Source organism: Glycine soja, chromosome 15 (assembly GCF_004193775.1).
Source record: "Glycine soja cultivar W05 chromosome 15, ASM419377v2, whole genome shotgun sequence".
NCBI classification, from domain to species: domain Eukaryota; kingdom Viridiplantae; phylum Streptophyta; class Magnoliopsida; order Fabales; family Fabaceae; genus Glycine; species Glycine soja.
Genome location: NC_041016.1, coordinates 23,358,623 through 23,380,964, shown reverse-complemented (window position 1 = coordinate 23,380,964; position 22,342 = coordinate 23,358,623). Strand labels below are relative to the sequence as shown.

At 31.0% G+C, this 22,342-nt stretch overlaps 1 protein-coding gene across 1 annotated transcript; it reads left to right on the top strand.

Moving 5' to 3' along the window:
- The first annotated feature begins 15,527 nt into the window (after nt 1-15,527).
- On the top strand, nt 15,528-22,103 carry LOC114388737 (protein MEI2-like 5). The gene is made up of 13 exons (XM_028349387.1): nt 15,528-15,919; nt 17,103-17,145; nt 17,237-17,380; nt 17,469-17,938; nt 18,155-18,313; nt 18,411-18,527; nt 18,626-18,777; nt 19,144-19,235; nt 19,378-20,329; nt 20,415-20,499; nt 20,609-20,677; nt 20,907-21,086; nt 21,379-22,103. Exons 2-13 carry the CDS (start codon nt 17,115-17,117, stop codon nt 21,514-21,516), a joined length of 2,589 nt encoding a protein of 862 aa, XP_028205188.1. The 5' UTR covers nt 15,528-15,919; nt 17,103-17,114; the 3' UTR covers nt 21,517-22,103.
- The last annotated feature ends 239 nt before the right edge of the window (nt 22,104-22,342 follow it).

Sequence of the window (22,342 nt, the reverse complement as noted above, 5' to 3'; positions counted from 1 at the left end):
CTAACCTAACATGATCTTGTGATATGAAATAATTTGTGCAAGTGTGAATACCGTTTAATTTCTTCAACTCTCACCTCTTGCGTATTTTGTTGAACGATACTCTTGCCCTCCAATAACATTCATTACCATATTGACTACACATGACAACGTACTTGCCATTCTTGTTCTCGACCATATCAAAATTAAATGAATGCATAAAATGAAATTGTTTAATGATATTCACAGCTACTTGTTTTGATTCAAATGTCAACCCTTCGTAAAGGTCATTTATACTAGCACTCCCTCTCCTTTGATAAGGATTTGAGTACTCTTGATTTTCTGAAAGTTGACTACTAATAGTTTCAAAATATGAAGATGACTCACTTTAATTGTTTGGTTCACCATGTTCATGAAAATCGTGTTGTTGCTCGTCATCACTGAAGTCGCTAACATTATATCTTATTATGGATTCTTCGCTAGTCATATGTCAAAAAATAAAAAATAAAAGTAATTTATTAGTGAAATGGCATCAATTTTGTGTATCTATCGTAAAAAAAACTTTTTAAAACTGTTAAAAAAAATATGAAAGTGCAGTAAAAGTTCCTAATTTTGTGTATGTAACGCTAAAAAAATATACCAGTAACACTCTAAGTAACACGTCAAAATGAGAGAACCAACTGCTTGTTTAGATGCAATAGATTCAAGATTGTGTAAATGTGAATTATAAGTGTGAACGACACCTCATTTTATAAATTACGTCGAAGTGAACCGTGTTTTAAATAATGAATACTAACTACTACATCCACCATCAATAAAAATAATAATAGCTACCATAAAATAATGAATTCTTTAACTAATTTAATATTCTAAAAACCTAAATTAATAATAACTAAATACTAATATACTAAAACATAAAATAGTAACTAAACAAAATTAATTTAACATGTATAATAATTTATGTAACTAAACCCTAAATTAATAATAACTAAATACTAATATACTAAAACAAAATTAATTTAACACATATAAACTAAACTAACCCTGCCATCAACGTAAAATATATTAATATATATAAAATTTTAAAAACATGAATAGTGAAGTCGTGTGATGTTCAACGACTTTCTCAATTGCACATCCACCCTCCATTTCATTCATGCTTCAATCTACACCATTCATCTGAATAGTGAAGTCGTAGGAAGTTCAACGACTTTGAAGTCGTTTGATTCTTCTTGACTTCAACATGCATGTTTTTATTGCACCTCCAGCTGCATTCCTTACCATTTCACGCATTTTCATTGCAGAATGCATAAATGTTGTTTAATGCAGCAACATTAGGTGCAGAGAATGCAGTTAAAGTGCTAAAAAATGCTGAATAAAACTACATCATTTTGGTTTTACATGAAGCTTGTTTGATGCAGTGTGTTGTTCAGTCAATATGCAGCAATGAAAAAGCCAAAAACAACAATACTTAGCACTCGTGAAGCTAGCACATGGCTTCCATTTATGATTCTCGTGAAGCTAGCAATGAAAAAGCCAAAAACTGTAGTGTTTTAATGTTTGCACATGGTAGCTTCAAAAGAGGATGCTAAAAACACCAATATTAAAGTTTTGTACGCTTCAATAAATTGCAGCCGTGAAGCTTGCACATGCATGAATAGTATAAAAGCAAAGTTTTGTGTAAGAAGCATGCACATGCTATTCACAGTTCGTATATCGTCAAGGATGCTTATAAGGTACATGAAATGATGTATGATACCGTAGAATCTTGCCACTCACAGTTCCTATCTTGTGAAGCATGCTTATAGGGTCTCTTACATGAAATGATGTGTGATATCGTGGAATCTTGCCAGAAATAAAGTAAGTCAATAATAACTTATCTTGCTAGAAATAAAGCTACTCAATAATAACTTGTATCACGGACCACTAAAACAATTATAAGTTATGTATATTGGACTTCAGTTGATGCATCAATATTATACAAGTTAAGATATCATAAGGTAATACTTTGGCAAAAAAAACCAATACTTGTGTCAACCATTACCTTACACCACCCAACTTTCATTCTTCTCCATTCTTATTTTCATCTTTCTATCCATTTGTTTTGTTCTTCATTGTCAACCAATGGCACATGCACAACCCGGACCAATTGATGGCTCCTTGTTGTGCTTACAAGACAACCATATTTCAAATCAAGTGTGGGAAGGCCAAGAGAGAATGATTCATCTGAGGTATAATTATGTTTGGGCTTTTACCCACTTGGATCAGATAGATAATTGGGTAAAAAATATAATCACTTTAACTAGTTTCAGTCATGTTATAAATGTTGAAAAAGTTGATATTAACCCGCATTTGGTTAGTGCATTGGTTGAACGTTGGAGAACCAAGATGCACACATTTCATTTTCCACATGAAGAGGCAACCATTACTTTACAAGATGTGGCTCTACAATTGGGCTTGAAGATTGATGGATTGTTGATAATCGGTATTATCACTGGTGATGTACGTGTTGCTTGTCAGACATTACTAGGGGATTCTCCACCTGATAAGTATGTAAAGGGTAAAATGATTTATCTAAGTTGGTTGCGGCAAAATTTTCAGCAACTTCCTATTAATGTTGATGATGTTGTTATTGCATAGCATGCTAGAGCTCATATCATGATGCTCATAGGTGGCTATTTGATGCCAGATAAATCATGTGCAAGAGTTCATTTTATGTATCTCCTTTTATTATCAAATTTAACTAAGACAAGTCATTACAGTTAGGGTGCAACAATATTAGCATCCCTTTTTGAAGCTCTAGATCGGGCTGTGAAGCTGGACCAAATAGAAATCGGTGGATGTTTGTTGTTGCTACAGTCATAGACGTGAGACCGCATTAAATGTATTACCCCAAAGATAGATCACCTATCCATCGAAAAAGTATAAGAAGGACTCAGATTTCCTCTTGCACGAAGGTGGTCTCGTCCAAGGACTAAAACAAATATTCCCACCAATTCAGTGAGATTGATGCACATCATATTTGATAGACTACATATTACTGAGGTTCATTTCTTAATTTTGATGACTTAACTATTTTTTTTTTGTTTCCTATTTGATTATAAATATGTGACAATAATAATGTATGTGTTGCGGTTCTTGTGGACTCCTTATGACACACCAAAAATAAGGCCATTAATTAATGATGTTGAGGTATCAATGATTGTTCAGGCAGAAGTCTCTCTCATATGTTTTGCAATTGTGGAATGACATCCAATAGACAGGGTCATGAGACGATTTGGATTGCAACAAATTATTCCAGATGACCCACCAAACCTAGATCAACTCCGTGACATAGATATGAGAGGGAGAACATATATTTTTTTGCCATCATCGTCACTGGATTGTCAAATGGAATCATTGGAATGATTATACTGTTCATGGTGAAATGGACCAAGGTCTTTTGCATGAAAATTCAGAATACATGCAATAGTATATACATCGAACTAGACAATATATATCACGTGAAGGAGCACTATCTACCGAGGTTGTAAGTTTAATTTACAATTTTAAAAAATTATTGATATTATTATTCATTATTATTTCTAACTTTGTAAATTTGAATCACAGTATTATCCGTATTATCCTGATCATCACCAACACCAATCATATGCAGAACCAAATGTACCTCCGATGCATGTTCCTGGATTTATGTCCCAACATCATCCATCACAAGCACAATATCAATTAGCAGCCTTCTCTAGATATGCGTCTCAAGGATGTCAACAAAGTTTTCAACTAGTAGAATTCTCATCATATATGCCTCAATACTCATTTCAAGTCTCTTCTACCTCAAATGTTTTTTATGGCCCCTCACAAATGTTTGTCACCACTTTCAACACTCCACCATTTGCATATAATCTATCATCTGCATATAATCTACCACCATCGACCTCTTGTTATCGTCCATCATTACCTACTCAAATGCGTGACTTAGGTCATGAAGATGAGGATGATGATGATGATGGTGGTGATGATGATGATGACAATGGTGGTGATCATGTTCCTCAACAACAACACACAATTACACGTGAACATCTTAGAACAAGAGGAGGTAGAGGTTGTAGACCAAGAGGACAATAAACACAGGCAAACCGAGTTCAACAAGATGAGAGACCGAGACACATATCTAGAAGAACTCGTTGTGGGATATCATCTCATTATTAGTTTTAAAAAATATGTAATTTTCATTTAAATGTCATCAATTTTTAAATTAAAGTGTTTCAAATTTTTAGTATCTCCTTTTAATTTTATTATGTATTTTTGCTAATAGATTATCTAAATTTTAAATAAACAAAAACATTTAAATAAAACAATATTAAAAATATATAACATATTTTAAATGATAAAAAATTAAAATAAATTAATAACATATATAATAAAACCATAAAAAATATACTATTGATAAGTAAAATTAATATTATTTATTATACATTTAAATAATTTTTTAAAAAAATAGAAAAAAATAAACCATAAAAAAATTATAAACTTTGAAAAAAAAACTTAAATATTAAAAAAAGTGGTTTACGACCTCAAAGTGGTAAACAAAAAAAAAGGTTTTACGACCTTAAAGTCATAAAACCAAAAAAAAAATTGCTTACAAGTTCAAAGTCGTAAAAAAAAATAATTGAAGTCGTACATAATTTTACGACTTCAGTTAAAAAAAATAGAAAATCATAACAAATATTATGATTTCTAACTCAGAAGTCGTAACACTCGTTACAACTTACTCATTCTAGGTAATTTTTTAAAACTCACCCGATTGAATATAACACTTAAAAATACCCTTTTAGTAAAAAAAGTCCTATAAAATTCTATCTAAACTCTATCTATTGTGATCCCTAAATACGGGTAGGATAGTATAATATTTATGTTAATATCTACACTAAAAAACTCTTGTATTTAACTCATGTTGACATAAGTAATAACTTTAATACTCGTGTTATTTTCTATTGGATACTTAAATGATCATTCTCCTATTCGTTATGTGCATTTTAATTAAGATAAAGAATTAATAAATTAATAATATTAATTAAAATATGATGATAATTAAATTAAATTCTCTTCCAATAATCTATTTTGAAACATAATCATAATTATAAAAAAAAAAATGGAAGTCAACCGGTTCACGGATTGGTTGGCTAGGCTAGCATCTGCTTCTTCATATAGCTGCACGACTTGGGACATTGCTCCTGTGGGTTTGAAGCATAGCCTCCTTGTTGATGCTTCTTCTGTAGTGTTTTTTTGTTTGTAGTTGTTGTTAATTTTAAATTCTTACTGATAAAAAAATTAATAAGAACATGGTACGTATTTTTTTTTCGTTGAATTAAGGAACATGATATATTTATAATTATATATAAAGGGAATGAGGTGTTTTGATTACAAATTTTTACATCTATTTTATTCATATAACTATATTCTTAATTATTTTATTCCTATAACTTTCTTCACAAACTACACATAACTTCTATTATATTTTTCTTATTTAAAAAAAGAACATGAAAGAACAGTTATACACAGATTTCCTTTTATCCCTAGTCTCTATAAGAAACATGATTTTTTTTGGTTAATTAAGAAATGTGATCTATCTCTTAACAAATAATTAGGATTAAGAAACGCCATATTTTATTTTTTTTTGTGAAGTGAAGGAACCTAATTTATTTCTTAGGTTTTGTTGTTGTAAAAATTGAAGATAAGTATTAGAAATTTTTTTTCTTTGGTCATGATATAATTTCTAAATGTGAAAATTTTTTAAACGACAATTCAAACGTACGTGTGATCTGTTATTTTGTGAGAAATTAATTCCATTATACTAAACTAGTTTACGTACCTTAACATTTTTTTAATGATATCAAATTAATTTGACACCGTTACATACTTTTGCGGACTTTTATTAATTTTTAGTATATCGATACATTCCTATACTTTTTTTAACAGGGAAGTGAGTTTGGAGGATCGTTATGCAATCAAGTTTTTTCTCTTCTTTTAATTGAAGACTTTTATATAGAGTCAAGTTATATCACTAAAAACCATATTTCCTAGTAAATTTTATTAATTTTTTCACCTCAACTACCGTTCTATATAAAGAATTGGTTCATGCAAAACAATCATTTGGATTGAATTTACACGTACGCTAAGGAGTACTGAGTTCAAACGTAACTTATTTACACCTCACAACACGTAAGGTCAAACTGCATATTCTGAGCGTACTTCACATTTTGAACTAATTTTATAATCCTTTATAGATTATAGATATTATACATTATCCATATATAGTTATCACGACACTGTAATCTTTGAACCAACTTTGAGAATTTCACGTAATCTCGTGGTAGTGGTGGATGCCGACTGGAATATTCCTGCCTTGCTTAAAAATCTTCCATACCCCACCACATGATAATAATAATAATAATAATACAGTTGTAATGTAAACAATTGATTGCTAATTAAGTAATTTCATTTTAATTGTTTAACTCAATTAATCTTACTCGACTCAACCAGTTAATCGTCGAATTGACAAGAAAAATGACACAAACTTGAATCAACCCAAATCTTTTGATCAAATTGGATAAAGGGTTTAACTTAATCCAATTCGTATCACTCCTAATAATTTCAAAACACACTACCTAGCTCGTTTAAGGAACTTTTCTTTCTTTTTTCTTAAAAAAAACGTCAACTTTTTTCTTTCTTGCGGTTAGCAGATAAGATTAATTCAATATTTTATATAACTTTAATGTCTTTCCAAACTTTTAAATTTATTCATAACTGAATGCAGAATACTACGAAATACGCTGTTTGTATGACAATCAGCATTGCATCATAAGTTGAAATTCTAATCATATCCAACCACATTGAAAAGTTCCTATACGAAAATTCATCACTATTCCCTCACTTCACTGAACTTTCATGTTATCGTACGAGGCAGCCATTTTTATTCTTTGTTTAGGAATTCTTTTTCATTTAGCTGTGGGAAGTTATAACCCACTTGGAGTATTTTATGGTATAACGTGAATCCACATTTCCATGTCTTGTCCTGTTTGTGTTCAGCCATTAAATATTTCAAACTACTTATGATGGCTTAAAATACAAATGTGTGTCCTTATGTGGTTTGTCTTTTTGTAACTTTCCCACCTATTACTGAGTTTATGACATTTAGAATGATCTAAAGAAAATGTAAAGTTAATATAATGCACCACTACTATAGATTTCGTTTTATTCAATATATAATTTCTTCTTCCGAAAGAGCTTTTCGTGAAGGAATAACGGCTCAATTTAATGCATTAAAGAAAAAAACTATCCTTAAAGCAAATTTAGAAACCCGCTACATGGAAAAAAAAAAAAGTAGTTTCCGGACGGATCCAAAAATGTATTAAAAGGAAGTCAATTTTTTCATAATTATTTAAATATTTAATTTTTAATAAATAATTATTTAATAAAATGTTTAAAGAATATTTTATTATTAATTTTGTGGATAAAATTAAAGATATAATTTACTACTAAAAATATTTTAAGCAAATAACTCAAAAATTTATTTTTCTTTATTAATATTTTTATTTTAATTTTTCTTATATACACACAAAGGATGATAGGAGAGGATATTCCCCTTGGATCCGTCCCCCTTGGTAGTTTTAGTCTTTAAGACTAGGGAAGATAAAATAAAGGTGAACATAAACAATTAAAAAATAAGTTTAAATAATTTTTAATGCTTATCTTTGTACTCCCTTTAGTCCCTCGGGTTTTTATTATAAGAAGAAAAAAAAAGATAATTTCATGTTTATTGATAAATTAGTTAATTTTATTAAATTGTGTTAATTTTAAAATAAAAATATATTTTTTTAAAAATTATTTATTGAAACCTGTTATCAAATATATAAAAAATATTTTGTCTTATTAAATAAATGACATTTTAAAGATAATTTCTTTAAATAACATAAAATTAGTTAACTTTTGCTTATACTATTTTAGACCAAAAAATAAATAATTTTTGTTACTTATAATAGAGATTAGATGAAGCATTTTATTTTTGAATTAAACATGTTTTCAATTTTTCAAAATAACAAATGTTTAGTTTTAGGAAACATTTAGTACAAGAAATTTTTTTACTTTCAAAAATTTTTAAAGTTGGAAATGTTTGTTTCTTATGTTTAGTTTATTATTTGAAAAGTAACGTAAAGGTTTTCTAGTAATCTTTTGTAAAATGAAAAATTTATTCATAAGAATCAAACTCGGGTATCAAAGGTCTATAACAACTCATACACTCCTCAACCACCTAAGTTAAACTTCTTGGTGTGTTTTCTTAAAATCATTCTTATGTATTATTTATTTCCAGAAGGTTAAAATATGTTTTTCGTCCTCATAAAATTAAAAATATATGTTTTTTGTCTTTGCAAAAATTTTAATATGTTTTTCATTCTCGTAAAATTAAAATGTGTCATGTTTTGGTTTGAAACATTGTTTACTTGTATCCATACCTATGATTATGATGCATAACTAATGTAAATGGAAAAAAGTTATACGCGTAGGTTTGGATATCTAAACCTTGGTCCAAACAAAAAAATGACACATTTTAATTTTACAAAGACAAAAAACGTACATTTCCAAACTTTTTAGGAGGAAAAACATATTTGAGCCTTTTGAGAAAAAACAATAACATCCTATTTTAGTGCATTTCTTGTCAATTGCATAAAAAATAGACGTATCCAGGGCCATGCATGACATAAGTTGAAAAGGTTTGTAAGGTTGACTTAGCTAAAGTCACTCTCGCAAAAGATAATGTTCTAGCCCTCCAAGAGTTGAGTATCATGTTAACCTTTTTAATCACAAATTGAAAAGAATTTTTGGTAGCTCTTTTGTGAAGAATGGGCACCTAAGGTACTTGCCCAAGTCATGAGTCCTCCAAAAATTCAAAGTTTCACTAATATGGACCCTCGCTGAACAAGAAGCATTCTTGGAAAAGAAAATTCAGGATTTATCCTTACTCACCTTCTACCTTGAGCTTTTGTAGAAAAGATCAAGAATAGAATATATGGTCTCAATTTGACTTACCTCGGTTGTTGCAAAAAGAAAAAGGTCATCTGCGAAGGCCAAGTGAGACAACTAAAAACCTTCTCTTAACAATTGAATAAGAAGCAAAGCTTTTTTTTTTTTATCAACGACCACTTTAATTAGTCAAAATAGTCTCTCCATGGAAAGAATGAAGAGATATGAGGAGATGATATCGCTATGTTGAATCCCCAAAGTGGGAGAAAATTCCTCTAGTGCTTCCTCATTGCAAAGCACCCTTATCTTGGAGGTCGAAATGCAGAACCAAATAAGCTCAATAAAAAACTGAGACAATCCAATATCAAGAATAGTATCTTTTATGAAAAACCAATGTAGCCTATCATAGGTTTTTTCCAAGTAAATTTTGAATTCCATCCAACCCACATTGCCTTGTCTTCTCCTCATAGATTGGAAGAATTCCTAAGCCACAATAATATTATCAGAGGCCTGATGATCAGGGACAAAACCACACTGACAAGGATTAACCAACTTTTGAATGATACTCTTAAGTCGACTAGCCAACATCTTAGTCACCACCTTATATAGCTACATTACATAAACCTATAGGATGAAAATCCTTCACTTTGTTAACATTGTTGGTCTTAGGGATAAGAGAGATGTGGGCACCATTGACCTTATCCACCTGGTGGGAATTCCAATAAAAATTATGCACAAGATTAACCAGATCATTCCCAACAATATGCCACTCGCATTGGTAAAAGATGGCATGGAAACCATCGGGCTCAGGCACCTTCAAAGAGCCCATTTTAAATTATGATATTTTTTTTAAACTTCCTCAATTGTGAATATATCCTAATAACTAGAATTCATCAGGATTTAAGGGAGCAAAAGCCCCTCATGAACAGTATGACTCAAAATATTCTTCAACACAAAATAGATTCTTGTAAAACTGTAGAATCAACTCTTCAAGATCCACCTTAGAAGAAGTTCAGGAATCATTGTCTCTTTGAAAGGTCTCATACTTGTTATGCCTCATTCGAACAAGGGTGACACCATGAAAATACTTTGTGTTTCTATCACCATAAGCCAACTATTTAGCTCTTGACCTCTAAAACTACATAAGCTCCTCATGCAAAAGAACAACCTCATACTCTTTCCAAATCTAATGTTTCCTCTCCTAAAGAACAAAATTATCATCTAAGCATCTCCTAGAGTCAATAGCATTTGTTTTTGCAACAATCTTCTTAAAAATATCTCCAAAAACATCTTTGTTCCAAGCAGACAAAGACTGTTGAAGATGGGAGATATTATTAGTCCAACCTCTATCAATTTTCTAGCTCCCAGAAACAACATTTTAGAAATCAAAATGTGTCAACCAAGCTGCTAAGAAACAAAAATGTATGTGTCTTCAACTAATGGGTTAAGAACCTTGGAAATCGATCCATAACTATGTATGGTCCATCTTTTAAGGGAGGTAAGTGCTGCACAAATGCCTTTTGAAAATGAATCCTGCAATCCATATTAACAATCAATCGATCTAGACGCTCTTTCAAGGTAACCTTTTACAAAGTGAAAGGGAGTCCTTGAAAACCTACATCAATAAGATCAACATTGTTGGAGTACAAGTGTGAGGTGAAATCCCACATCGTGTAGGAATGAAAAGATTGAACATCATATAAGTGAAGAAAAGACTCTTAAACCTAAGCCTTAAGGTTTTGGGTTAAAATGTAGTGTCAAATTCACTTATGTGCTTGCATATTACCCATTGGTGTAAATCTCCTCATATTGATAAAATTACCCTCTCGATTTCCCAACAAACTTATTCAACAAAATTCAAAAAAACTTTGCATATCTCTAATAAAAAGGGTTTGAGATCCCCTTTCCTTTCAAACTAAGAGATAATGGAATTAAAATCACCAACTATTGTCCATGCTCCCTAAACCTCGTTTGAAATAGCTCACAGTTATATTTACCTAATGTGATGAAACTAACTTTGACTCTTTGACAATTTATATTTCAATTTTAAAAAAATATTAAAATTAAATTTGAGTTAAATATATATGTTATGCTTCGAAACTAGAAAAACACGTCTAACTTCAATAGTTAATTAATTATGATTTTGAGTCATGTCATAATGGGAGATAAAATGCTTTTTACCCTTAATGAAATGGCTAAAGTGTGTACATCAATATATGTCTAAGGTAATTTGTTATTTGGTTAAAATATATTTTATCCTTCATATTTTTTTTTTGTTTTAAGTATTTTTTAAGTTTATTTTTTATTACTTGAATGCCATTTTTAGACTAAATTGATTTTACCACCAGTGTGACATTCTTACTGTTTGATCATTTCGTGTAATTAAGTTAGTATGATAAATTGATGGAAGAATTAATTTAATTTAAAAGAAATACTTTAAAAGATAAAAATAAATTTATTAAACTTAAAAAAATTAAATTAAAAAATGAGAAATAAAAATATTTTTAACCTTGTTATTTCCATTCTGAATAGATGCATCTATGCTCCTCATCTGTATATATGTTTTAAGATTTTTTTTTTCTTGTCTCCATTTTTGTGTGGGGGTGGGGGGTCCTCAAATTTAAATCTCTAAAATGAGACAATCATTATAGAAACTCGAATGACGAAAACAAATTCTGTACATGAGAAAAGTGGATAATTTATGAGATAATCATTCACAATTCTACCATAAAAAGGGAGACAATTTCACAATTATTTATTATTTTCTTTGTATATTTTTTTCATTACAACTAAACAAAAGAAAAAGATATAACTATATCGTTTTCTCTGCGCCCAACTTCCGTCCATACTCCTTTCATTTTTTCAAATCAAACAAAGTTTACGTGAGTGAATGTAATGTTTAACTTTGTGTCTCGAGTAATTTTCCTATAATTCTTGATATGAAAACACTTATCCAGTCATTGCTCATTCCTACTTTCCTTCTATATGCTATCCACCCATCTTATTATTAATTAAGGGTTTGTTTAATTGACTCAAGCTAAAAATGGGGTTAAAAACTCTATCTTTAATGACCAATAAAATTTATACAATTGTCTTATTTTAAATTCTAACAACAATGTCTTAATTTTGTACCATTAATGTCATTACTATCATATTTAATACTTCATGCTTTCTATCTCATGAACCTAAAATTTTTCTTTTCATAGACTCTTTTGTTATTTTTATTTTATTCATTTTGCAACATACAAGTATAATTTTTTAATTTTCTTTTATAAAATTTTGATTATAATTTTTAATTTAAAATTTATAAATAAATATTATAAATGTGAAATTATAGATAAAATTATGAAAATTCAAAAATTGAAATTATAACATTTTGATTATCACGTAGATGTCATATTATTTATTACTTTAATAGATAAAGAGTTAAATTATAACTGTTAATTAAAATTTAATAATTAGAATTATGCTAAAATGCATAAATATATGTAATGAAATATAAAAATAATAAATCTTAATAGTTATTTTTTTAATTAATTATAAAAAGCTATACTCTTTATTTACTTTAGATAAATAATTTTAATTTATCAATCTGAGTTAAATATGTAAAATTAAATTTTAAAAAAATCCAATGACTCACAACTTCAAGAGGCAAAGTAATAGTTTACTCACGAATAATTCTTAAAAATACTTTTCTTTAAAAATATATAACTCATAAAAACACATTCTCATTTAAAATGATTATTCAAATTTATATTATAAGAATTTATTTTATTGAAATAGAAACTAATTTCTTAGTGGTTAAAAAATTAGGAACTAAGTTCAAATTTAACAACTAAAAATAATTAGAAGTTAAATAATTAATTAATATAAAAGTAAAATGTTATTGAAAACTATTTTTTATGTATTTCAATCACATTAAAATATAAAAAAGTAATTTATCTAAAGTTATAATTTTAAATAAAAATGACATGAGAGAGAAAAGATGATACATTAAATATAATAATAATAATGTTGGAATTTAAAAAAAAAAATAATTGTCCAAATTTTATTGGTATTGAAGATAGGATTGTTTAATCCCATTTTTACCTTGGGTAAATTAGACAAACCCATTAATTCATTAATGATGTTTTTTAGTTACAATGCAAACATGTGTCCAATAAAATATTAAATATTCAACAAAAAAACAAAACTTAAAAATTTGGACTAACGCATAATACTATATCTCTATATTATAAATTTGAAAACTTGTTCTTAAACAAGAAAAATTAAATATTTATTCTATTTTTCTATTAAGCTATATGATTTTTCCTCCATAAAATATCTCATTTTTTTTATATATTTTTACAAAAATACTATTACTTAAAAAGTAGTCAATCTTAATTTGAGTTAAATTTAACTTGTAATATATATATATATATATATATATATATATATATATATATATATATATATCATATCGAATGAATAGGTTTACAGTAAAAAAATACTTCTTTTAATAGTAACATAACTTTTGAATTTTACCTAATCTTATTCTTGTTTTTCTTTTTAGATTTCAATTACAAAAAAAATATTTATTTTAGTTTTAATTAGATTTTATGCTGTTAAAATTCTATATGAGTCATTTTGGTTGAAAATTCTTGTTCAATTTAAAAACATGAATGCATACTCATTAATTATTTTGTATGGAGATGTTTAAAGAAAATACTTTGGATAGATTAACCTATATAATAATAAAAAATTATACAGTACATAATAGTTACTTGTTTTAATACTTACATAACTTTTAAATAATACCTAATCTTCGAAAATTAATATATATCTTAAATTGAATCCCTTTGTAAAATGAATTTCATCTCTAAAATCCAATCAATTTGATAATAGATTATAAGAAAATTTTGATTTTATATCTTTTTTTAATAAATTAACAATTTAGCCTTTACAAAATTTGGTTTAAAACTATTTTTAAAGAAATAAGTCTTTTTAACAACTAATTAAACTTTAGAGACAACCTTTTTCTTGGTCGTCAATCTTTTTAAAATCACTACAAATGGGTATTCATGTGCAAAATTAATCCTTAGATGTCAGATTTTAATTATTAAACTTCAACAGCGCACAACAATTTATAATTAATTATTCATAATTATATTATTCATTTTTTAAATTATAAACGTGGTTTCAAACTTATCAGAAAAATAATTGACCAAAGGACAAACAAAACAATTTGTGTAGGATTTAATCATATGATTAGGGATGGGAATAGGTTAGGTCGGCCTACAGGGATCTACGACCTAGTTTATATAAAGTCTGACCTGAACTGACCTATTTAATTAAAAGGTTAGATTCAAACTTTTTTAAAAGACTATTAAATTAAATATACCAAGCTTAGGCTTATTAAAAAGTCTTGTAAGCCTGATAGGCCGGCCTATATATATATATATATATATATACACTTATATTATTTTTTGGGTCCAATATATAATATTATTTTTTGGATACAATTAATTTTTTTTTGAAATTATCATACTTTCATTACACATTACTGCTCCATAACTTCTATTCATATAATCAATGACTTTAATTACAACTTAGGTGTGAGTCCTATTACGTTCCTACTTCATAAAAATATTAAATATTTAGTGTGAAGAAGACTTCTAAAAAAGCTATCAGGGTCAGGCCAAACAAGACTTTTAAAGAGAACAGACTGAGCCAAAATAAAAAACTAAACCAGGCTCAAGTCCAAAGAATTTATCGTAGATTAGGCTCAAGCCTTCCAAAGTCTAACCTGATCTATTCCCACCCCTCTGGCATGACCTATCCCCACCCCTAGATATGACTAAACAATTCTTAATTCATTGAAACATGGGCAAACGCCTCTTATTAAGACTACTCCTAACCTAATACACAATTAAACCTGAAATATCATGCTCAAACAGTTTCACTTTCACACTTCAAATATTCCCCTGCATTTATCGAAAAAAAAATATTCGCGTGCATGTTTGGATTAATTCATCATAAAAATATTAACTTTTTTACAGTATACAAATATACTAATAAACAAATGTTAAGAAACTAAAAAAAGTCCTTATTAAATAAAAATAAAATGATTTAATACTTACTACTTTTTAAAGAATTAAAAAATTAGTTAGGCGAATCTTTTTTTTTTTAGGATCAATAACGCGAATATAATAGTACCATTTAATTAACATTTTTTATTAGTTCATTTAATTAACATTAATACTAATATACATGGACTAGAAAAATTGAAATTTAATTTAAAAAACGAATTAAATAAAGATGCACTTAACCCAGTTCTTATCTTTTGGGCAAGTGAAGCCAGTTGAAAATAGGGCACAGGGTTCAATGGATCATTGCCGCATTAATACCTAGTATCTACCATTATCCTCCTCAAAGAAATTTCTTAAACATTTGATTTAGGCCAGTTTTTAGTTTAATAAATGCAAAGAAAACATTGTTTTATATTACTTTTATGGACACCAAATGACCTTTAAATACAGTTGAATCCTCCACCTTCTCAAAGTCCCAAACCATTGAAGCCAAATTTTCTCTCTCTTCTTCTTCTTCTCTCTGTCTCTTTTCTTTTCCTTCTCTCAATCATTCTCTGCTACTTTTCACTCTCTGGGGTCAGGGCCAATCATTGCCACGCTCTTACTCTGCACCCTTCTCTCCATCTCTCTAAAGATTCCCCATTTTTCTGCTTCCATCACAAACACTGCATCAACACACACATACACACTCTTGTTTTCTTCACTGTTTTTTTTTTTAAAATTTATTATTGCAACACGTTTCTCTCCAATTTGTTGTATAACCCATTTGGTTTTAGGTGCCAAAAAAGACCAAGTTGTTGTGTTCTTGAAGCCTGAAGCCCTCCTCTCTCTCTTAGGGTTTTCTCACCCCTTTTCAGGTATTTCATGGGTTTTCATTTGATTCACTGTTTTTGGGTTTTCCAATGCCAAATTTCGAGTCTTGTTAACGTTTTTTCATCTGGGGTTGATCAAATTGATGGCTTAAGTATTCGAGTAGAAGTTTGCTTTGAGTGGAGCGGTTATGGGGATTGAGGGGGTTGTGGTTATGATTGTTGCCCTGTAGTGTGATGATGTTGCTGAAGCCTGAAAGTGCTTAAGTTTGTGGTTTTGGGTTGAAGGGTGGTTGTGCCAATTGGTCGTGAAAAATGGGGTTGATTTTGTAGTTATGATGATAAGTTGATAACTTGCTTTGGTCAATGGTAACCGTTACTGTTTTGTGCTTTTTTCGTTTAGCGTTGGGTGATCTTATCACGGTTTGCACAAACCAGTTTAACTAAAAGGGGTTTTTCAATTTGGTCTCTTTTTGGTGAAAGCAACTACTTTTCCTCTTCGTTGGATGGATTATATTGAAGCTGCCTCATGTTTGGATGCTGGAAAATTGTGGGAAAGTTGGTGTCTTTTTTTTTTTTTCTCTTTTTGAAAGTTTTGTCGTGGGTTTCAAGTTCAACCGAAACATTGCCTTTTGTTGCTGTGATCCGTCTCATATTCTCAAGAAGATTAATAACCGCGTCTCTGTGTCTGCCTTTGTGGTTAGACTGTTTCCTGCCATACGGTTATGTGCAAGAACCCAAGAGGGTGATGGCATTGAACCTGCATACTAGAAGATGGGTTATGCGCATCTAACATTTCATCATAAAAGCTCCACTGTCAGCGCTTTATGTGCTGCTGATATTGGGTGGGGAATCATGAGTGTTGACTGGTTGGATATGTTAGTTTGTACTCTCTGGTTATGGGTGGGACATTTTGATTGAATTTGGTCATTTTGGTCTCATGGTGTCAGTTCCCCTTTTTGGAGTTAAAAGTCAAGCTTTTTAAATTCCTGATCTATTAATTGCTTTGTTGATTACCTTCTGTTTTGTGATTGCTTTGTGCTTAACAAATGCCTTGATTACCTTTTGTTCATCTAGATGTAGATTTTTCATAACTATTCTTAATTCCTGTGTAATTAGCATTTTCTTAAGTTTTATGATGGTTGGCATTTCTTTTGAATGTTTTAAAAATTTTTTGTGCCTATAGCACAAGCAAAATAACTCAATATTACTGTTTTTGTGAATGAGGCAGAAGGGTGATGCAATGAGGCAGTCTTTTGATCCTTCATTTTTGGGTAAATCTCTGAATTCTTTTATTTTGTTTTCATTATTAACTTGTTACTTTGTTGAATTAACTATTAACTATAATCCTTTTATCACTAATAGGTCCTTCCAAGATTCCATCTATAAAAGTACCTGGAAAAGCAGGGAATGGTGCATGGGAGGCTTTGTCTGGATCTGATTCCTACCATGCTTCATCTGATGCTAGCCTCTTCTCTAGCTCATTACCTGTTCTTCCGCATGAAAAATGTATGTGATGGTTATTTCCTAACAGTTCTTTGTATACTCCTTTTTTTTTTCTTATAAGTTCTCTTGATTTGGTTTTGCTAACCTGCAGTGAACTTGAATGAAACTGCAAATGGTTATCAATCTATTGATGACATCTCATCTGGTTTTAAGAAGCTCCATCAAGATGCAGATGGAAATGGTTCACTTGAAGATGGTGATACTCATGCAATTGGACCTGCCCTTCCTGATGATGAGGAGGAGCTTTTAGCTGGCATAACGGATGATTTTGACCTAAGTGGCTTGCCTGGTTCCCTTGAGGACTTGGAAGAGTATGATCTTTTTGGTAGTGGTGGAGGTATGGAACTAGAAACTGATCCACAGGAAGGTCTCACTGTGGGGTTGTCTAAGTTAAGCTTCGCTGATAGTACCGTTGGCAATGGTTTGCCCCCTTATTCATTTCCCAATGGTGTGGGAACTGTTGCGGGAGAACATCCTTATGGAGAGCATCCTTCTCGAACATTATTTGTTCGAAATATTAACAGTAATGTGGAGGACTCAGAGCTGAGAGCCCTTTTTGAGGTAAGTTGAAGTAAGGGCAAGGTGGCAAGCTCATCTAGAAGCTAGTGCAATCTTTTGCTTTGATATTTTATGTATTCTACATTTGCTCCGTGGGTACAATTAAAACTTATGGTGCTCATAATTGTTCATTGCCTCTATTGTATAATCTGCATATCTTTGTTAAGAAGAAAATTTGAAACAAGATAAATTATTAATGGTGTTTCAATTTTTTTCCAGCAATATGGTGATATTAGAACCCTATATACTGCATGCAAACATCGGGGATTTGTAATGATATCCTATTATGATATCCGTGCTGCTCGAACAGCTATGCGTGCATTACAAAACAAACCTCTGCGGCGCAGGAAACTAGACATTCATTTCTCTATACCAAAGGTTTTTTACCAACTTAAAGTTCTAGTAATTTATTCTTTCATTGATTGAATGCCCTGACATTATTATTCTCTTGGCTTTTAATTCTTCTACATCCCAGGATAATCCATCAGACAAGGATATCAACCAGGGAACATTGGTAGTTTTCAATTTGGATCCATCTGTTTCAAATGAAGACCTGCGTCAAATATTTGGGGCTTATGGAGAGGTCAAAGAGGTGATTATTTTATCCTTTCTTGCTGCTTTGTATCCCTGTCACGTGTGTGTATGTGTTCTATATTTTAAGCTTAAGATTAATTATCAATGTCTCTGCAGATAAGGGAAACTCCTCACAAGAGGCATCACAAGTTTATTGAATTCTATGATGTTAGAGCGGCCGAAGCAGCACTTAAATCATTAAACAGGAGTGACATAGCTGGTAAACGCATAAAGCTTGAACCAAGTAGGCCTGGAGGAGCTCGTAGAAAGTGCGTACACTGATAATTTTTCTATTGCTTTTATTTTCCTGTTAATCTTTATCTTTATGATAATGATAATCATCTTTTCTGCTGGCTGAATTTTTTGCATTGTGTAAATATAAAAGACAAAACTGATGAGAGAATTGTTGAATTGAGTATTGCAAATGATATACATGGTTGGGCCTATCTCTCTCTGGTACCTAGTGTGACTGCTTAAATACTGTCAAAACTATTTGAAGTTTGTTATTGTTGGTAGGCATTCCTGTAAAATGAGTTTTACTAAATAGGCCATAACTTCCATATCTGCTGCTTTAGTTTTCTGGCATCATACATTGAAGCATAGACTTATAACCATTAATTCCTTCTACTTTTTAGTTTGATGCTCCAATTAAATCAAGAGCTTGACCAAGATGAATCTCGGAGTTTCCGATACCAAGTGGGTTCTCCTGTAGCTAACTCTCCTCCAGGTTGGTTCTTTGAGATGCTACATATCCCTTGTGCCATCAGCATCTTTAAGCAGCATAACTTTTTGTTACTGACTTCATAACCATGTTCCCTTTGCATTGTTCTCTATCTAATGATATTAAGCTAATAAAACTTTTATAACAGGTAACTGGTTACAGTTCAACAGCCCTGTTGAGCAGAATTCAATGCAGACTATCAATTATTCTCCTGGTTCTAGGATCATAAGCCCAACAACAGGCAATCATTTACCTGGATTAGCTTCAATTTTGCAACCACAAGTATCTAACACTGTGAAGGCTGCTGCTATTGGCAATGACTTGGAAAGGAGCAGTCAAGGAGAGCACATATTTACCGGTATGAATTCATCACACGGAGCTACTTTTCAATCGCATTCACTTCCAGAGCCAAAATTCAGCCAATATCGTGGAGCATTGTCCTCAATTGGTCCATCAACTTCAAATGGATCCTCAGTGGAAACTTTGTCTGGGCCACAGTTCCTATGGGGAAGCCCAACTCTCTACTCGGAGCATACCAAACCTTCAGCTTGGCCAAGATCATCTGTGGGGCATCCATTTGCATCGAATGGAAAGAGCCATGCCTTCCCATATTCAACTCAGAATAGTTCTTTTGTTGGTTCATCACAGCATCTTCACCACCATCATGTCGGCTCCGCCCCATCAGGTTTGCCTTTTGAGAGGCACTTTGGTTTCCATCCCGAGTCATCTGAAACTTCATTCATGAATAATGTTGGCTATGGAGGCATTGGTCCAGGGCATAATGATGGAAATCACATGGTTAATGTGGGTGGATCTGTTAATCCTAACATTACTATCCCGAGAAATATATCTGATAATGGTTCATCAAACTTCAGAATGAGATCTTCTCCTAGGCTTAGCCCTGTCTTTTTGGGAAATGGCCCTTTTCCAGGACTGCCACCTACCACTTTGGAGGGTTTGGCTGACCGTGCTCGGAGTAGATGGATAGAGAACAATGGGAGCCAAGTTGATAGCAAGAAACAATTTCAGCTCAACTTGGATAAGATTAAAAGTGGTGAAGATACAAGGACTACATTAATGATAAAGAATATCCCGAACAAGTATGATTAACTCTAAAGTGTTCATTAACCATAGATTTTTCTTATTGGATTCTTAGATAACATATTGATTGTTTATAATCTGCAGATACACCTCTAAAATGTTATTAGCTGCCATTGATGAAAATCACAGGGGTACTTATGATTTTCTCTACTTGCCAATTGACTTTAAGGTAAATAATTTGCTCTACTAGGAGTTGTTTATTTTGCATATGTTGCTTATTGCTCCCTGACTTTTTCAAACTTGTGAAGCTGATTATTTTTTTCTTCTGATAACCGCAGAATAAATGCAATGTGGGCTATGCATTTATCAACATGCTGTCTCCCTCTCTTATTATTCCATTCTTCGAGGTTTTTATAGGAATATCTTTGGCTCATTTTATTTTTCTGCATGTTTCTATTATTTTGCTCATTGAAAATTTTCTTGTATGTTTTCTGTTATTTTCTTTATCTTGTTAAAATTAATTTAGCAGTTATTGATATCATCTTGGCATTTATTTAAGAAAGTGTAACTATAAAAGCTTAATGACATCTTCCCCTTAATTAAACGGTGTATTCCGCAATGTGTCTGATTTTGCAGACATTCAATGGGAAGAAATGGGAGAAATTTAATAGTGAAAAAGTTGCTTCTTTGGCATATGCTAGAATTCAAGGAAAGTCTGCCCTCGTGAGCCATTTTCAAAATTCAAGTCTGATGAATGAAGATAAGCGATGTCGTCCTATTCTCTTCCACTCCGAGGGTTCTGAAGTTTGTGATCTGGTAATTGGAAAACATTGACTAGTGCATTTGTTATATTTTCTTCACAGGAAATTGAAATTTGAAACTTGTAGGTATTTACTACCCCCTTTTGAAGATAATGTTTTGTTTCTATTTATTTGTCACTTTAAGTTCCATGACATTAGTTACTATTTTTATCTTTCTTTTATACTTTGGATTTGCTGTCTCCTCGAGTGAAATGATGACTTAGGTTATTATTAATTGATCTTTCATTCATTATTTTCTACTTATAATAGTACCCTAACTGCTGGAAGATTGTTCATACTTCCTGTAGATTGTACAAGACCACCACCTTCCCTCCAACTCCAACAATCTAAACATTCAGGCACCAAGGCCAAGTGAGTTCTATTCAAGTGATTTTGCTGGGAGTCCTCCAAAGGCAGGCCCTTCTGCAAGCTTGGATGCAAATTAACATTTATATTAGACGCAGAGTTGCTTAGCCAAAACCGGTCACTGTTAATGTTAACATTTTGCAAATATGTCTCTCTCTCTGGTGGTGCTGCATATATTTAGGAAGGATAACAGAAGGATGTAGATTTTGTACCATAGCCATTTTCCCAAGTATTTTGCCAGCAAGCTTTAGAAGCTTGGAGCATTTTGATTGAATTGCTGCACAGGTAACTGATCTGATTATGTACACAAGGTGGTTGTGGTGGTGATGGTGGGAGCAAAGGCTGAAGAGTTGATTGAGCAAAGGTGTTTGTTTCTCTTCAATTTTTGCTCATTTTTGCATTTTGGTGTCTTGTCATTGAGCATTTTTTTTTTCCTTTCTGAAAAATGTTAATATGGGGGTAGAGTTCAGTTTGGTTGGAAGTTGGTAAGTTCATCACGTGGGGGTACAAATTGTATAGAGAGAAAATAAAGACTTATTTCTTTCTATGTTTTCCTCTAATGTACTAGTACTACTCTGGAAAACCAAAAGTGTAAAACGCTTATTTAAATATGATGGTGTACAAGTTGCTCACTATCTTAATCAAGACATTGTTTGTTTTGGTTGGATGATTGTAGCCTTTGAAAGTGCAGCTTTGACACGTCAAGTGAAAACTCACGCCTCATTAAAGTTATATAACATGCGCGTTTTATTTTGTTCTTATGTAGAAATGAGACTAGAGGAAGAAAATTAGGTTAGAGAAAATAAAAAGTAGAGGAAAATAGGAAGTTAATTTTTGTCGTTTATTTAAGCTGAGTATAAAAGTAAGACTAATGATCATTTTGATTTTTTTTTTCAATTTGGTCTT

Excerpts from the sequence above, each read along its gene's own strand:
- LOC114388737 (XM_028349387.1), top strand. The coding sequence starts at position 17,115 with ATGAGGCAGTCTTTTGATCCTTCATTTTTGG. Across the intron at positions 18,314-18,410 it reads TTCATTTCTCTATACCAAAG|GATAATCCATCAGACAAGGA; the intron begins GTTTTTTACCAA and ends TCTACATCCCAG. Across the intron at positions 20,330-20,414 it reads ATAAAGAATATCCCGAACAA|ATACACCTCTAAAATGTTAT; the intron begins GTATGATTAACT and ends TATAATCTGCAG.